This window comes from Equus asinus, chromosome 9 (assembly GCF_041296235.1).
Source record: "Equus asinus isolate D_3611 breed Donkey chromosome 9, EquAss-T2T_v2, whole genome shotgun sequence".
NCBI lineage: Eukaryota > Metazoa > Chordata > Mammalia > Perissodactyla > Equidae > Equus > Equus asinus.
Genome location: NC_091798.1, coordinates 38,535,658 through 38,554,889, shown reverse-complemented (window position 1 = coordinate 38,554,889; position 19,232 = coordinate 38,535,658). Strand labels below are relative to the sequence as shown.

The following is a 19,232-nucleotide window of genomic DNA, read 5'->3' as shown; positions in this document are numbered from 1 at the left end:
CCTAAGAGTGCTCTTTTAAAGTCACCGTCAGAAACCTCCACCAGCTCCTCACTGCCTATATAGTTAAAAGCCAAGTTCTTGAGTCCAGTGTTTAAGGTTCCCACCTGCCACCTTTCTCTCTCATTAATCTCCACATTTATGTCACATACCAGCCACATTGTTCCAGGCACCAAATTCTACCAAGTCTGTGACTCCTTGTCTTTGCTCACACAGGAAGTCTTTGATCTTCTCTGTGTACATCAAAGATGTTCACCCTACTCTATTTTAGTTCCCTATTCCCATGACTCCATCCTCAAAGCTGCCACTGCTTCGAAATGCTCTGATTCTTAAACTGCCATATCCCATTCACTAACAAAGACTTCCTAGCTTTCCAGCTCTCTTGCTTACTAATCTCTCATTTGACCCTTCAGCCTCGTCAGAGTGCTATCTCTCTGGCAAGAGAGCTGACCATTCCATTTTCTCTCAATGTATCAGTTCCACTTTGCCTTCCCTCTTTAACCTAGACCCTATAGTCTATCACTTCACTCACTCTCTGCTGTTACTTCCACTTCTATTACTACTATTCCTACTGTCTTTCCTTCTCCTTCCAGGCCCTGGTTAATCCAGCTATCTCATTTCTCTACTCTTACTCCTGGGCTGATGAATACTGCAGATCAGAATCTATGAATCTGTAGTGGCACCAACGACAGCTGTGGCTTCGGCGCTGCCTAGCAATCCTTCTATGTGTCCCTAGCTCATGCTCTTCTGACCCTCTTGGCAGCTCCTTCAAAATATCCCCCTTTTTGGGGCTGGCCCCGTGGCCGAGTGGTTAAGTTTGCTCGCTCCGCTGCAGGTGGCCCAGTGTTTCGTTGGTTCGAATCCTGGGCGCGGACGTGGCACAGCTCATCAAAACACGCTGAGGCAGCATCCCACATGCCACAACTAGAAGGACCCACAACGAAGAATATACAACTATGTACCAGGGGGCCTTGGGGAGAAAGAGGAAAAAATAAAATCTTAAAAAAAAAAAATCCCCCTTCTCCCAACTCTCCCACCACTTCCCCATTTGTTCTAAGATCTTGCTCACCTTCACTGAGAGAAACTGAAGCTATTGGTCAAATTAATTACTAAGCTTTCTCTTATGCCACTAACAAGCAGAGTATTGGGGACCCTCAGCTGGAGCCAGACTAGAAAAGGCTTGGTTAAGGACTACTTTGGAATTATCTAGAAGAAAACTTGTGCCAACACTTCTGCAAGCTTATCAGCAACTATACCCATACACTCATCCTTTCCTCATCTTTCAATAGAACAGGTGGCCCTAAGGACATTTTCCTTCAGCATATATACATAATCAAGTTTCTCATATCTGAAAAAAGAAAAACAAAAAACCCTCCTCAACCCATAGTCCTCTCTAACTACCAAATTACTTTTTTCCTTCACTTTAACAACATTCTAAAAATACAAGTCTATTCCTTCTCACTTCCACAGCTCGCATTTATTCTTCTGTCTCCACATAATCAATGAAAAGATGGCAACTATTTATTCAGTGTATAATTCATGTAAGACATAGCACCTTAAACACAATCTACAGACATGCTCTCATTTAACCCTATTCATAATATCCCTATAAGTTTGCCCCATTATTAGCCCCTATTATTAGCCCCATTTGATAGAAAAGGAAACTAATACTTAAAAGAAGTTAAGCTACCCATCCAAAGTCACACTTCTAGTAGGGTTGGAGCCAGGATTTAAATACAAATGGATTCCAGGGCCTCTGTTCTTAACCTCTATGCTATACTGAAATTATTCTTGCTTAGGCTACTGACTTTCCTAATGCCAGATCCAAAGGAGACCTGTCTTGTCGTGATTTAACTTAACGCCTGTCTTCGTTTGACACTGCTGACTACTCCCACTTCTTAGGACTATGTCATAGTATTTTCCTTGCTGCTCCTTTCCAGCCTCCTTTTAGGTTTCTCCCCACCCTTCATTTTTTTACTTGCACCTTAAATATCAATGGCCTTCAAAGCAAACTCATGGCTTCAACTATGACTCAAATGCTATCTCCTAAATTTGTATCTCCACCAAAATCTTCCACCTGATTTCTACACTCAAATGCCTAATACACTCATCCTTTTGGAGGAGTGCCACAGGCATCTTAAATTCTATCCTAAAATTAATCATTTCTACCCACCACCTTGACACCTCTCATTCATGTCCACTACCCAATACTTCTCTCCCAAAAGACAGAGAATGTGCTCCTGCTGCATGTTCCTATTTCAGTAAATGGTATCACTCTCTATAGAGTGATCTAAACCCAAGAAAACACCTCCTTCCTTATCCCCTCAGTCAATCACTAAGTTCTAGTAATTCTTATATCTTCTGCCTTTCTGTTCATTCTCACTACTTTAGTTTCAGGCCCTGATTACCTCTCACCCAGTTTAAAGCAAAAACATAATTCACCTCTATACCTAGCCTTCCCCTACCCTAGCAATCCAGCCTCAAAATCACTGCTGAAGTAGCCTTCCCTCAAATTACATAGGGTTGTATCACTTATCTTCCTGATTAAGATCACTTCAATAACTGCCATTGCCTAAGCCTACCAGAATTCTTTATGATGTAGCCTCTATTTCTAGGAAGCTTCTTCTCCCACCACTTCCTCACATATGGCCTTCACTCGGCTGTACTCAACTACTTGCACAATGTTGACTCATGCCTCTGTGCCATCAGACATGCTGATCCCTCTGCCTGGAACAAGCCAGCCCTCACCCTTCACTTAATCCACTGTTAACAGTTCTCTCAATTCAGTTTAAGCAGTACCTCCTTTAGAATGACATCTCGGATGTGCTCCCTCCAATCCTCCCCCAACTTGATTTAGATGCCCACTTTCCTAGTGCTCTCATTAGCATCCCAGCACACTTCTATTACAGCATTTATTAATCCATGCTATTACCAGTATTTATTTTTCCGTCTCCACCAGACACATGTTTCATGAGGACAGGACTCGGCTTTGTGTCTCCAGCACACAAGGGCACTTAGTAATGTTGGAATCACTAAATTACGTCGCCTAGACCAGCCCACCCTACACTAATCTCAATTCTCTTTTGAGTTCTGTTTTTCATATCGATATTACTCCACTGGAAATAACAATGTACTATCCCAGTCTTGGATCATTTTCCAAAATAACAGGTATTCATGTTTTATGTTCCTAGAGACAATCTTGAGAACAGGAGACATTACTTTAGTCTCCATAAGAGGACTTACCCACAGACACTCTTTAGTAATTATTTGCTGTCAGTGACCTAATATTGTATCACCAGGAACAATGTAAAGGCTTACTGTTCTCATTGTATCACTGACTTCACTTATAGGTATATGTCCTCACTACTTGTGTGACCTTGACCAAGTCACCACATCTGAACTTCAGTTTTCTCATTTAGAAAAATGAGGACAACAGCCACATCACAAGACTGTGAGTGGGTATTATGGAATACATACCCTTTCATCTCTGGAACACATGCCTGCTATGTGCCTAATAGAGCCTGCAACACGGCAGACCCTCAAATATTTGTTGAACAAATATTTAAATCTGTTATTATTCAACATAAAGTAAGGAGATCAACAGTCAAAATGAACAAAAATAAACATTCATCCTAATTATCAAATAAGTACTACCTATATCAACTTTGCAGAGGAGTTTCTGATCTGAAATTTTGCCGCCAATCAGAGTTATGAGCAGAGGTAGCAAGTTCAGAACAGAACTTTTCAGAGTTACTGAGCCTGCTCTGAGACGTACAGGATTTACATTATTTATTCTAAACCACAAAGTTATTTTACATTTAACTGAAGTCAGGCCAGTACCTGCATTTAAAGGAAATACTTAAAAGAAAGTGAGAAAGAAGGAAATGTATAGTGCCTAGAACATTTGTGGTAAATTTCCTGCAGATGCAATGGAAATAACAAGGGCTTTGAAATAAGGAAATTCAAGATTCAAACCCCAGACCTGTCTCTTACTAGCTACATGACTAGGCAAATTCCTAAAAGCCTTAGCCTCCCTTTCCTTGACATAAAGCCAGACACTAACAATCTTGCAGGGCTACTGGAGGGATTCAATGAGATATCGGAAATTCACTATGCAATGCCCAGCATACAGCAGGAACTCAACAAACGAAAGTTTCATAACAAGGGACCTTGGACCCACCAGAATTAAGTTCTTAGAAGAACTCCTTCACATTTCAAATAATTGGCATCACAGAATTACTCACAGAGATTCTGGGCTGTCTTTGAATCCAACACCTTTAACTCTTTTACTTTTTTCTTCTGCACAGATTTCTTTTCTTCTCCACCTTCCTGATCCTTCTTGGCTGACGAGGGAAAAATTAGAAAGCAGGATTAAGGGCAAGCCACACTTGTGTCTTATTGAACTATTGTCCCAGCCTGGAATGGCCCCTCACTTCCTCTCTATTAATAATGGTCTCCTTACTGTATTCCTTCAAGGCTAACCTCCTCTTTAACCACTCACCCTTCTACAACTGACCGCCCCCCCAACTATAATAAACATCTTATTTTCATTTCTTTAATAGTTACAATAATGCTTTCCCACCTATATCTTATCTACCTGCAGGGAGCAGCAAACTTTCTGTAAAGGACCAGATAGTAAATATTTTAGGCTTTGCAGACCATATGGTCTGTCTCAACTGCTCAACTTTGCCATTACAGCATGAAAGCAGTCATAGATAGCACATAAAAGAATGAGTACAGCTGTATTCCAATAAAACTTTATTCACAAAAACAGGCAGTCTGCCTGAGAGCTGCAGTTTGCCAATCCCTGTACTAGAATCTTCCACTGTGTTATCCTTTCGTGCCTATTAAAAATCCTATTTATCTTACAAGCTCCATCTTAAACATAAGTTCCCTATAAAAATTTTCTTGATTTCCCCAAATGCCTATGATCTCTCTCTGACCCGACTGCACTGGAACCTTCTTCACAGCAAGTCCTCGCACTGACTTTGTTACAAGCGTATATAGTCTCTCCTTGACAAGATGAGGGCTTTGTTATTCCTCTTTGCTAGTCTCATGGCAGGAAAATATATTCCTAGTGGGATCTTACTGCTTAAATAGCACATTAGTGCACACAGGAGGTATAATATACTCCTTTCCTTCTACACTCTTTGCAGACTACCCAAAGCCAATGTATTCCTCCTTTTCTGTGAAGCTTTCCCTGATAAATATAATCACTTTCTGCTTTGATGAACTAGTTTTCATGGTATTTATTACTTATACCTCATTTGACGATTAGTTATTCAACGTTTTGTGATATTTCGTATGCATCATCTTGATCTTTTTAAACCCTGTGTTACTTTGTTAGTGTGGATACTTTCCCATCCCACTCAGGTTTTGAACTTCAAGAGCGTGGGCAAAATAGTATTTCATTATCTCACTCCCTCAGCAGCTAGCATGATACTAACATTCACTAAAAAATGGTTGATACTGGCTATTGATGAGGATTGAGCAGTAGATAGAAAGTACAACAGGAACTGTTCTAGACAGACATAATTGTAAAGTATTGTCAACTTTCTAGAAAGCCATATGGGAATGTCTCTGTAAGAAGTGTCAAGAAACTGACAAAGCTAGTTGCTTCTAAGAGAGAAACAGCTGCTTGAATATGGAAGTGGGAGGAATACTTTTCAACACAAACCCTTTTGTACCGTTTGAACTTTAAACCATATGAAAAGTATTACCTGGTACAAATAAATAAGAAATAAAGCAAACAAAAAAGAAAGTTATATGACAAAAGGTATAAAGAACTACAAAAAAATTCACCTTTGGCCTGATAACCCTGACTTGAAGAAGGAAAATGCTAAATACAAGATTAGTTATTTAAATAAATACTTATTGAGTACCTATATGTGCCAGGCTCTGTTCTGAGCAGTGGGAATAAAACAGTGAACAAAACAGAGAAAGATTCCTGCCTTCATGGAACTGATATTCTAATAGACAAATAGACAATAAACCAGCTAATAGATCAAACAGCACATTAGATGGCCGTAAGTGCTATGAGGAGAAAATCAAGTAAGGAAGAGAATAGGGCAATTTGATGGGGGATGAACTACAACCTTAGGAGGTAGTCAGGGAAGGTCATGGTGAGAATGTGACATTTGCGTAAAGACCTTTTAGAAGGGGAGAGAGCAAGCCATCTGAATATCTGGGGGCAAAGGGGAAACACTTCAGGCAGATGGAACCTCAAATGCAAAGGCCTGAGACAGAAACACACCTCGCGTGCTAAAGGAGAAGCAAAAAGGTCATGATATCAGGCCAGTGGAGATGGAGTAAGGGAGAGAGCAGAGGATGAGGTCAGAGAGGTAGATAAAGCAGAGCACAGAAACAAATGAAAGTTAGGTATATTCAGATAAAAATGGAGACTTAAAACATCCAGACTGTATCACAAAAACTTAAAGCAGGGAATGAGAAAGGCAAAGCAAATCTCTCATTTTTATACGGGCAGGGGAGAGACACAGAGTCAACGCTGATGTTGAAAACAGAAAAAACAGACAACATTTCTGCTTGGCAATAAGATAAATATAAAAGGTATGGACACAAGAAAGAAAGGGGTGAAAACATCCTTTCTGTAGACAATATAAAAACTTAAAGCAGGGAATGAGAAAGGTAAAGCAAATCTCTCATTTTTATACGGGCAGGGGAGAGACACAGAGTCAACGCTGATGTTGAAAACAGAAAAAACAGACAACATTTCTGCTTGGCAATAAGATAAAAATAAAAGGTATGGACACAAGAAAGAAAGGGGTGAAAACACCCTTTCTGTAGACAATATAACTACACACAGCAACTCAAGACAACTGCTGGAAGTAATGAAGAGCTACCAGAGCTAACAATTCAGTAAGGATGACAGACAAGAGACAAGCACACGGACCCCCAGTCCTGCCAAGATGGAACAACTGCATGCAGAGGAAACACAATCATATTTAAACACTGGGGAGGGTAAACGGACCTAAATGGAAATAGTTTCTACACTTCACTTGAGTTGATAAAATATCATTAGACTGGGCTAAGTTGTGTATGCATACTGTAATACCCAGAGCAACACTCAGCAAACTGTACAGAGCAATATACTCAGGCATTATAAAGAAATCAAAATAGAACCTTAAAATAACTTTCAAAGAAACCACAGGAAAGCAAGAAAAGAGAAACAGACAAAACAATTCACTGGCGGACTTGAGCCCTAACATATCAATAATTACCTTTAATCTAAATGGTCTAAATATACCAATTAACAGAGACCGGCTGTAGTGTAACTGCCTAACAATTAGCCTTTTTGATTGTAATGTAAGTGCCTGACATTAAGCTTTTGATTGCCAAAGCATCCATTTCAAAAACATCTACCTTGAATAAACATATTGCCAGCTACACAACCAGAGAGTCAGGCCACCTCACACAAGAAGTTCCCCTTTTAGAAAGCCCTGGGTGTCCTAGATAACTGTTAGAATGACCCTGCTTTTCCCTTCCTGTGCTTTACTTGCCGCTCTTATGTTTGAAATTCACCAACAAACAGTGAACCCTCAAAACCCTGAGCATCCCACGCTGGACTCCACTAAAGGCAGAACCTCAGGTCCATCCTCTCTCTACCTGTGACCACGCTGTGTGGCCCTAGGCGTGCCACATATCCTCTAGGACCTGTGAGTAATAAACCTTGTTTTTTCAAAGTTCCATGACGGTTGTTGCTGAGGTACCACTTGCAATCATAATAAGAATCACAAGGGCCAGTCCAGCCACAACATTGGTTCTGGAGGGGTAAATGTCTGTGGGGGCTTGCCAAAAGTATACAGGGACCAGGTGAGCACCCCTAGGCATTCCCAGCCAATAAGAGCATCAGTACATATAGGCTGAGACTGGCACAAAACACTGGCAGAGGGGCCAGCCCCATGGCCTAGTGGTTGAGTTCAGCATGCTCTACTTCGGCAGCCCTGGTTCATGGGTTAGGATCCCTGGTGTGGACATATACCACTCGCCAGCCATGCTGTGGCAGCATCCCACACATAAAACAGAGGAAGACTGGCACAGATGTTAGCTCAGAGCTTATCTTCCTCAAGCAAAAAAAGAGGAAGACTGGCAACAGATGTTAGCTCAGGGCTAATCTGCCTTAGCAAAACAAACAAACAAACAAAAAATGGCAGAGAGGACTAACAAAAGACCCAACGACATGCTGTCTATAAGAAACTTACTTCAAATACAAAGACATAGCTAGGTTGAAAGTAAAAGGCTGAAAAAAGATACATCATGCAGACATTACTTTAAAAAAAAAAGCAGAGTGGCTATATTACTATCAGGTAAGTAGACTTCAGAACAAAGAAAATAACTAGAGGCAAAGACAGACATTACATTAACAATTAAAAGATCAATCCACCAGGAAGACATAACAATTCTAAATGGATGTACCAAACAACAGAGCCTTGAATATAAGAAACAAAACTAATAGAGATGAAATGAGAAACTGACATAGGCAAGCCATAAGTTGGAGACACAATACCCTACTCTCAGTAATGAGTACAACTCCTAGACAGAAAATCAGCAAGAATATATAAGAAGTGAACAGTACAATCACTCAACAGAGTCCAACCGATAGATAAAGAACACTTCACCCAACAACCGCAGAACAAATATTTTTTTCAAGTGCTCATTGAACATTCCACCAAGAAAGACCATATCCTAGCCATAAAATAAATCTCAAAAAATTTAAAGGATTGAAATCATAGAGCATGTTCACTGCCCATAATGGAACCAAACTACAAATCAATAACAGAAAGATAAGGGGGAAATACCCAAACACTTGGAAACTAAAGAATCACTTCTAAATCATTTGTGGGTAAAAGCAGAAGTCTCAAGAGAATTTTAAAAATACACAGACCTGAAGGAAAATGAAATCTAATGTATGAAAATAGATAGGGCACAGCCAAAGCAATGCTAAGAGGGAAATTTACAGTAGTTTAAGTTTACATTAGAAAAGAAGAAAGATCTCAAATCAGTAATCTAATTTACTATATCAAAAAACTAGAAAAAGAAGAGCAAAATAAACCCAAAACAAGCAGAAGGAAGGAAATAAAAAAGATAGAAATCAATAACAATGAAAACAACTGAGAAAAATCAACGACTCAAAAAGCTGCTTTAAAAACAATCTATAAAACCTCTAGAACGATTGACAAAGATAAAAAGAGAGAAAACAGAGATCACTAGTATCAGGAATGAAACAGAATATCACTACAGGTCCTGCAGTGATTAAAAGGATAATAAAGAAATACTACAAACAACTTATACTCATAAATCCGACATTTCTAAGAAATGGATCAATTCCACGAAACCCACAAACTACCAAAACTCAACCAAGGTGAAATAAATAACTTGAATACTACCGAAACCAATTTAAGAACTGAATTCCTAATTAAAAGGCTCATTAGGGGCCAGCCCAGTGGTGCAGCGGCTAAGTTCACATGCTGCACTTTGGCGACCCAGGGTTCGCCAGTTTGAATCTCAGGTGCAGACCTACGCACGGCTTATCAGGCCATGCTGTGGCAGACGTCCCACATATAAAATAGAGGAAGATGGGCTTAGATGTTATTAGCTCGGAGCCTATCTTCCTCAGCAAAAAGAGGAGGACTGGTGGTGGATGTTAGCTCAGGGTTAATCTTCCTAAAAAAAAAAAAGAAGGCTCATGAAAAGGAAATCTCCTGGCCCAGAAGGTTTCACTAGAGAATTCTACCTAACATGTAAAGAAAAATTAATGCCAATTTTACACAATCTCTTTTGGAAAATAGAAGAGGAGAGAACGCTTTCCACTTCATTTTGTGAATGCCACTGAATTGTTCACTTTAAAAGTGGTTAACTTTATGTTATGTGGATTTCCCCATAATTAAAAAATTGCTAATTGTTTAGGATGTTTAAAATCACTATTTAAATCAGTAAAATTTGAATATGGAGTGTATATTACAGTATTATATCAATGATAAATTTCCTAAATGTGATAATTGCACTGTAGGTATGGAAAAGAATGTCCTTGTAGTTGGGAGAGGCATGCTGAAGAATTTAGGAGTAAAGGGCCAGGATTTTGGTATTTTATCTCAGTTCAGCTAAATAAAAAAAGGAAAATGTTCATAGCAGCATTATAGCATTATTCAAAATAGCCAAAAAGTGGAAATGACCTAATGTCCATCAACTGATGAAGGGAAAAACAAAATGTGGTGTATCTGTAGGGAAGAATATTCAGCCATAAAAAGCTATTAAGCACTGATACATGCTCCAACATGGATGAACCTTTCAAACATCACCATTAGTGAAAAAGCAAGACACAAAAAGGCACATATTGTATGATGATATTGATACAAAATGTACAGGACAGGCAAATCCAGAGAGAGAAAGTAGATTAGTGGTTGCCAAATTGGGGGAAGAGGAAATAGGGAGTCACTGCTAACAGATGCAGGGTTTCTTTCGTGTGTGATGAGAATCTTGTAGAATTAAATAGTGGCAGTGGTTGAACCACTTTGTGATATTAAAAAACCCATAGAACTGTACAGTTTAATAGTGAATTTCATGGTATGTGAATTCTATCTCAAAACAACAAATAAACAAACAAATGCATACATACATATACATATAAAATGGACCACAGATCTAAATGGAAAAGCTAAAACTAATAAACTTCCAGGAGAAATTAGAAAAATCTTTACAACTTTGAGGTAGGCAAGGATTTCTTAGAAACAAAAAAGTATAAACCATGTGGCAGGAAAAATTCTAAGTTGGTCACCAAGTTTCCTTCCTCCTAGTGTGCACACCCAGTATAACCTTTTTCCTTGAGTGTGTGAGTGGGCCTGACCTACTCTGGTAAGACCTTTTAAACAAGAGTTTAGAGGCCAGAGACATGAGAAGTCAAAGAGATTTGTAGTTGCAACAGATGCTCTCCTGCTGTCCTTGAAAAAACAAACTGCCACGCTGTGGAGATGGCCATGTGGCAGGAAATGGTGGGCAGCCTCTAGAAACTGAGAACAGTCCACAGCTGATGATCAGCAAGAAAACAGGAATCTATGCCCTACAATTACAAGGAACTGGATTCAGCCAAACACCACATGAGCTTGGAAGAGGACAACGAGCTCAAGAAAGTAATGTGGCCCAGCCAGAACCTTGAATTCAGTTTGGTGTGACCTTGAGCAGATGATCCAGCTAATTTGGATTCCAGACCTATGGAAACTGTGAGATAATAAGTTTATGTGGTTTCAAACCACTAAGTTTATGGTAATGTGTTATATAGCAATAGAAAATAATACAAAACATAAAGGAAAAATTGATAAAGTGGACTTCATCAAAATTAAAAACTTCTATTCTGTGAAAGACACTGTTAAGCAATGAAAAGACAGGCTATAGACTGGGAGAGACAATTATCTGATAAAGAACTAGTATCTAGAACAAATAAAAAATGACTCAATCATAAGAACAAACAACTCAATTTTTTAAATGGGCAAAACATTTGGACAGACACTTCACCAAAGAAGATATACCACTGTAAGAAAGCACAGAGGATGGTCAACATCATTAAGTCATTAGGGATATGTTCTAGGAATTAAAACTACAATGCTTAACCCATTAGAATGACTAAAATTAAAAAACAAAACTGATATCCCAATAACATTCTTCATAAAAACAGAACAAAGAACCCTAAAATTCACATGGAACAACAAAAGATTCTGAATAACCAAAGCAATCCTGAAACAAAAGAACAAAGCTAGAAGTATCACACTCCCTGAATTCAAAATATACTACATAGCTATAGTAATCAAAATAGCATGGTATTGACAGAAAAAACAGACATACGGATCAGTGGAATAGAACTGAGAGCCCAGAAATAAAACCACACATCTATGGACAGCTAATCTTTGACAGAGGAGCCAAGAATATACAATGGAAGAAAAGTCTCTTCAATAAATGGTGGTGAGAAAACTGGACAGCAAAGTGCAAAAGAATGAAAGCAGATCATTATATTACACCATACCCATAAATGAACTCAAAATGGATTAAAGACTTCAATGTAAGACATGAAACCATACGACTCCTAGAAGAAAACATAGGCAGTATGCTCTTTGACATGGGTCTTAGCAGTATGTTTCTGAATACCATGTCTCCTCAGGCAAGAGAAACAAAAGAAAAAGTAAACAAATGGGACTACATCAGACTAAAAAGCTTCTGCACGGCAGAGGAAACCATCAACAAAAGGAAAAGACAACCCACAAACTGGGTTTGCAAGTCATATATCTGACAAGGGGTTAATTTCCAAAATCTATAAAGAACTCATACAACTCAGCAACAACAAAATGAACAACCCAATCAAATAATGGACAGGGGGCCGGCCCGGTGGCCGAGTGGTTAAGTTCACATGCTCTGCTTTGGCATCCCAGGGTTTCTCCAGTTTGAATCCTGGGCATGGACATGGCACCGCTCATCAAGCCATGCTGAGGTGGCATCCCACATGCCAGAATTAGAAGGACCCACAACTAAAAAATACACAACTGTGTACCAGGGGCCTTTGGGAGAAAAAGGAAAAAAAAAAAAAGAAAAAAAAAACGGGCAGAGGATATGAACAGATATTTTTCCAAAGAAGATATACAGATAGCCAACAGGCACATGAAAAGATGTCCAACATCACTAAGTATTAGGGAAATGCAAATCAAAACCACAATGAGATACCACCTTACACCCATCAGAATGGCTATAATTAACAAGACAAGAAATAACAAGTGTTGGAGAGGATGTAGAGAAAAGAGAACCCTCATACATTGTCAGTGGGAATGCAAACTGGTACAGCCACTACGGAAAACAATTTGGAGATTTCTCAAAAAATTAAAAATAGAAATACCATTTGACCCAGCTATCCCACTACTGGTTATCTATCCAAAGAACATGAAAGCAACAATTCAAAGAGATTTTATGCATCCCCATGTTCATCGCAGCATTATTCACAATAGCTAGGACAGGAAAGCAATCCAAATTCCCATCAACAGATGAATGGATAAAAAAGATGTGGTATATCTGTGTGTGTGTATACATACACACCCACACCCACACACCCACAGAGGAATACTACTGAGCCATAAAAAAGACAAAATCAGGCCATTTGTGACAACATGGATAGATCCTGAGGGTATTATGCTAAGCGAAATAAGTCAGACAGAGAAAGACAAATACCATATGATTTCACTCATATGTGGAAGACAAACAAACAAACAAACACATACATAGATAAGGAGAACAGATTGGTAGTTACCAGAGGGGAAAGGAGTGGGAGGAGGGCAAAATGGGGTAAAGGGGTACATATGAATGGTGACAGATAAAAACTAGACTATTGGTGGTGAACATGAGGCAGTCTACACAGAAACTGAAATATAATAATGTGCATCTGCAATTTATACACTTTTCTAAACCAATATGACCTCAATAAAAAAAAAAACCTAATGATACTAAATGCTGGTGAGGATGAAAAACTGGTGGAAATGAAAAAATGGAATACCCACCATAGAAAACAGTTCAGCAGTTTCCTATATAGTTAAATATACATTTACTGTAACATATAACCCAACATTCCTATTCCTCAGTATTTGCCCAAGAAAAATGAAAACATATATGTCCAGATAAATCTTGTAGGCAAATGTTCCTATCAACTTTATTCATAATTGCCAAAAACTGGATTCAATCCAAAGGTCCCTTGACCGTAAATGGATATAAGAGAATACTTCTCAACAACAAAAGGGAAATAAACATGTTCACAACATAGACCAATCTCAAATACATTATCCTAGGTGGAAGAATCCAGACTGAAAAGGGTACTTAGGGGGCCGGCCTGGTGGCGTAGTGGTTAAGTTTGTGCACTTCATTTTGGTGGCCCAGGGTTCACAGGTTTGGATCCCAGGAACGGACCTAGCCCCACTCATCAAGCCACGCTGTGGCAGCACCCCACAGAAAGTAGAGGAAGACTGGCATAGATGTTAGCTCAGCAACAATCTTCCCCAAGCAAAAAGAGGAAGATTGGCAATAGATGTTAGCTCAGGGCCAATCTTTCTCACATCATACACACAAAAGGCTACTTAGTGTATGATTCCATTTATATGAGATTCTGGAAAAAAATAAAACTCTAGGGACAGGGGCCAGCCCAGTGGCTAAGTGGTTAAGTTTGCATGGTCTGCTTTGGCAGCCTAGGGTCTCACCAGTTTGTATCCTGGGCGAGAACCTAGCACTGCTCATCAAGCCATGCTGAGGTGGCATCCCACATAGCAGAACTAGCAGGACCTACAACTAGAATATGCAACTATGTACTGGGGGCTTTGGGGAGAGAAGAAAAAAGAAAAAGACTGGCAACAGATGTTAGCTCAGGGCCAATGTTTAAAAAAATACTATAGGGACAGAAAACAGATCAGTGGTTGCCAGGGCCTGGTGGTGAGGACAGGGAATGGACAAATGGACAGTAGTGAACTTTTTGGAGTGATAAAAATGTTCTCTGTCTTGACTGTGGTCGTTACATGGCTGTATACATTTGTTGAAACTCATAGAACTGTATGCATAAAAAGGGTAAATTTTACTATATGCAAATTATACTTCAATAAACCTGACTAAACAAATTATATCTTCAAGGACAGTAAAATACAGTAGTATAAAGCTACAATAATTATAAAAGAGTATAATATTCTTATAAAAGAAGAATATATGACATGAATAAAGAAATAGAAGAAATTCCAGAAATCGGTACAAGACATTTAGTATATGCTAAAGTAGAAGCTCAGATTAATGAAAAAAAGATGGTCTAATCCAGGGCTTGGTAAACTTTTTCTTAAATGACCAGAAAGTAAATATTTTAGGCTTTGTGGACCACATAGTTTCTGTTGCAACTACTCAACTCTGCTAGTGTAATACGAAATAAGTCACAGAGAATATGTAATCAAATGGGCATGACTGTGTTCCGATAAAACTTTATTAACAAAAATGGGTTGGCCATCAACAAGACCAGAGTGACGTCAGCATCATGGCAGAGTGAGCTCTCCCAGTAATCTCTCCCCTCCACTACACAGTGAAAAAGATATTCATACTCCAACAGATGATATCCACACAACACAAAAGATATCTGAGAGACCCATGCAGCTAGACATTGGAGGGCAGAGAGACTGGAGCCTCCCTCAGAGAAGGTGGAATGGGCTAAGAGAAAACTTTTCTCCTTCCCTGAAAGACTGTGATCAGACACTGTGTGGAGCCTTTGAGAGGGAAGGAACAGGGGAGGTGACATTCATTCATGGAAACATCAAAGATCCCTGAGGGCCCTTGCAGCCTAGGGGAAAGCCCCTACGGAGGTGAAAGCTAATGCAGGGCTGACTTCATCAAGCCAACACCCCAGGAGAGCAGATAGCAAGAGCAGAGTGAGAGCACACAGAAGAAAGCACCCCTCCTCCCCACCCACCCAGCACCAGCTCCAGTGCCTGGGATCCCAGCAGAGTGCAGAGGGCTCAGAATACACAGTTCTTGACCCCCACCCAGTGGCAAGAGGTGGTAACTATGACCAAATAATACCACAATGCGCAAAAACAGAGCCACACCCTCCAGCAGTATCAAAAATTATATTAAATCTCCACACCTGAAAGAAAATGACAAGTACCCAGAAATCAGTCTTGAGGACACAGAAATATGTAATCTAAATGACAGAGAATTCAAAACAGCTATCACCAAAAAACCCAACAAGTTAAAAGAGAATGTAGAGAAACAATTCAATGAGTTCAGGACCTCCTTTACAAAAGAGATTGAAACTATAAAGAAGAACCAATCAGAAATACTGGAGATGAAAGACAATGGATGAGATAAAAGAAAATATGGATTCCCTGGATGTTCGAGTGGACATCATAGAGGAGTGAATCAGCATAATCGAGGATAGACATGTTGAAATGCTCCAGATAGAGGAGGAGAGAGAACTAAGACTAAAAAGAAATGAAGAAAGTCTCAGAGAAATATCCAACTCAATTAGGAGATGCAACATAAGAATTACAGGTATTCAAGATGGAAAAAGAGAAGGAGAATGGAGCAGAAAGCTCATTCAAGGAAAAAACAGCAGAGAACTTCCCAAACCTGCGAAGGAGATGGAAAGCCATGTGGAAGAGGCTACCAGATCTCCTAAATATGTGGAGACCTACTGCAAGACCTACGGCAAGGCATATAGCAATGACACTGGCAAAAGTGAATGACATAGAAAAAATACTAAGCGCAGCAAGGCATAGGAAAATAACCTACAAAGGAACTCCTATCAGGCTTTCAGTGGATATCTCTGCAGAAACCTTACAACCTAGGATAGACTAGAATGACATATTCAAATCTTTGAAGGACAAAAACTTTCAGCCAAGAACACTCTATCCAGCAAAAATATCCTTCAGATATGATGGAGAAATAAACTTTCCCAGATAAACAAAAACTAAGGAAGTTCGTAGCCATGAGATCCCCCTACCCCCACACAAGAAATCCTGAAGAAGGCCCTCACATCTGGGAAAAAAAAGGGAGAAAAGGGTTACAAAGCATGCAGTAAGGAGATAAATAGGTAGACAAAATTAGAAAATTGCAGCTATACATCAGAACAGGTTAGCAAATACTCAAGTATAGTATTAAAGATAAAGGTAAGGAAAACACCAAAAACAACGATAATCTGGTCATTTTAACCACAAACTCACAACACAAGATGGAATAAGATGTGAGAAAAACAACTTAGGAGGGGAAGAGGAAAAGGACTGAATCAGTTTAGTCTAAGGAAATAAGAGGCCATCGGAAAATGGACTATCTTATCTACGAGATTTTGAATACCAACCTCATGGTAACCACTAAACAGAAAAGCAGAACAGAGACACAAATAATAAATAAGGAGAAAACAAAGAAACACAACATAAAACACTAAAAAACTCAATTGGTAGACCAAAACACACAGGAAGAGAAACAAAGGAAAAGCAGGAGAACCAGAAAACAAGTGATAAAATGGCAGCATTAAGCCTTCATGTATCAATAGTCAGCCTAAATGTAAATGGATTGAATTCTCCAATAAAAAAACAGAGTGGTGAGATGGATTAAAATACAAGACCCAAGAATATGCTGCCTCCAGGAAACACATCTCAGCTCCAAAGACAAACACAGGCTCAGAGTGAAGGGATGGAAGGTGATACTACAAGCTAATGGCAAACAAAAGAAAGCAGGCATTACAATACTTATATCAGACAAAGTAGACTTCAAGATAAGACAGATAGAGAGAGACAAAGAGGGGCAGTATATAATGATCAAAGGGATACTCCACCAAGAAGACATAACACTTATAAATATCTATGCACCCAACACAGGAGCACCAAAGTACATAAAGAAACTATTATCAAACCTAAAAGGAGATATTAATAATAACACAATAATAGTAGGGGATCTGAACATTCCATTCACATCAATGGGTAGATCATCCAGGCAGAAAATCAACGAGGAAACAGTGGAATTAAATGAAACGCTAGACCAGTTGGACTTAATAGACATATATAGAACACTCCATCCAAAAACAGCAGAATACACATCCTTCTCAAGTGTGCATGGAACATTCTCAAGGATAGACCATATGTTGGGAAACAAGGCAAGCTTCAATAAATTTAAGAAGACTGAAATAATAACAAGCATCTTTTCCGATCACAATGCTATGAAGCTACAAATTAATTACAAGAAATAGCTGAGAAAAGGACAAAGATGTGGAGACTAAACAATATGCTATTGAACAACCAATGGATCATTGAAGAAATTAAAGGAGAAGTTAAAAAATATCTGAAGACAAATGAAAACATACCAGACCAACTCACATGGGATGCAGCAAAAGCGGTACTAAGAGGGAAATTCATTGCAATACAGCCTCACCTTAACAAATGAGAAAAATCCCAAATAAGCAATCTCAAACTACACCTAACTGAATTAGAAAAAGAAGACCAAAGCCCAAAATCAGCATAAGGAGAGAAATAATAAAAATCAGAGGAGAAATAAATGCAAGTGAAACAAAAAAGGCAGTAGAAAGGATCAATGAAACAAAGAGCTGGTTCTTTGAGAAGATAAACAAAATTGACAAACCCTTAGCCAGACTTACAAAGAAAAAAAGAGAGAAAGCTCAGATAAATAAAATTAGAAATGAAAGAGGAGAAATAACAACGGATACCACAGAAATACAAAGGATTATAAGAGAATACTATGAAAAGCTATACGCCAACAAATGGACAATCTAGAAGAAATGGATAAATTCTAACAACCTCCCAAAGTGGAGTAAAGAAGAAATAGAGAATTTGAATAGACCAATCACAAGTAGAGATTGAAATAGTAATCAAAAGCATCTGAAAAAATAAAAGCCCAGGACCAGATGACTTCCCTGGAGAATTCTACCAAACTTTCAGAGAGGATTTAATACCTATCCTTCTCAAGGTATTCCAAAAAATTAGGGAAGATGGAATACTTCCTAACACATTCTATGAGGCAAACATCACTCTGATCCCAAAGCCTGACAAGGACAACACAAAAAAGGAAAACTAGAGGCCAGTATCACTGATGAACATAGATGCAAAAATCCTCAACAAAATTTTGGCAAACCGAATACAGCAATATATCAAAAAGATCACACATCATGATCAAGTGGGATTTATACCAAGGACACAGGGATGGCTCAACATCCACAAATCAATCAATGTGATACACCACATTAACAAAATGAGGAATAAAAACCACATGATCTCAAGAGATGCAGAGAAAGCATTTGACAAGATCCTACAGAAATTATGATAAAAACCCTTAAAAAAATGGGGACAGAAGGAAATCACCTCAACATAATAAAGGCTATGTATGACAAACCCACAGCCAACATCCTACTCAATGGGGAAAAACTGAACGCCATCCCTCTCAGAACAGGAACAAGACAAGGATGCCCACTATCACCACTCTTATTCAATATAGTACTGGAGGTTTTGGCTAGAGCAATTAGGCAAGAGAAAGGAATAAAAGGAATCCAAATAGGGAGTGAAGAAGTGAAACTCTTGCTGTTTGCAGATGACATGATCTTATATATAAAAAATCCTAAAGTATCCATTGGAAAACTATTAGAAATAATTAACAACTACAGTAAAGTTGCAGGGTACAAAATCAACTCACAAAAATGAGTTGCATTCCTATACTCTAAT

General features: G+C 38.9%; 1 protein-coding gene across 4 annotated transcripts in view; it reads right to left on the bottom strand.

The window, feature by feature from the left end:
* Nucleotides 1-19,232, bottom strand: part of DIAPH1 (diaphanous related formin 1) — a 102,120-nt gene that overhangs the window by 14,157 nt on the left and 68,731 nt on the right. For all 4 annotated transcript variants that reach the window (XM_070518061.1, XM_070518060.1, XM_044780657.2 and 1 more), the window contains one exon: nt 4,242-4,340. In XM_070518061.1, the coding sequence (XP_070374162.1) occupies nt 4,242-4,340 (99 nt within the window). The remainder of the gene's footprint in view (nt 1-4,241; nt 4,341-19,232) is intronic.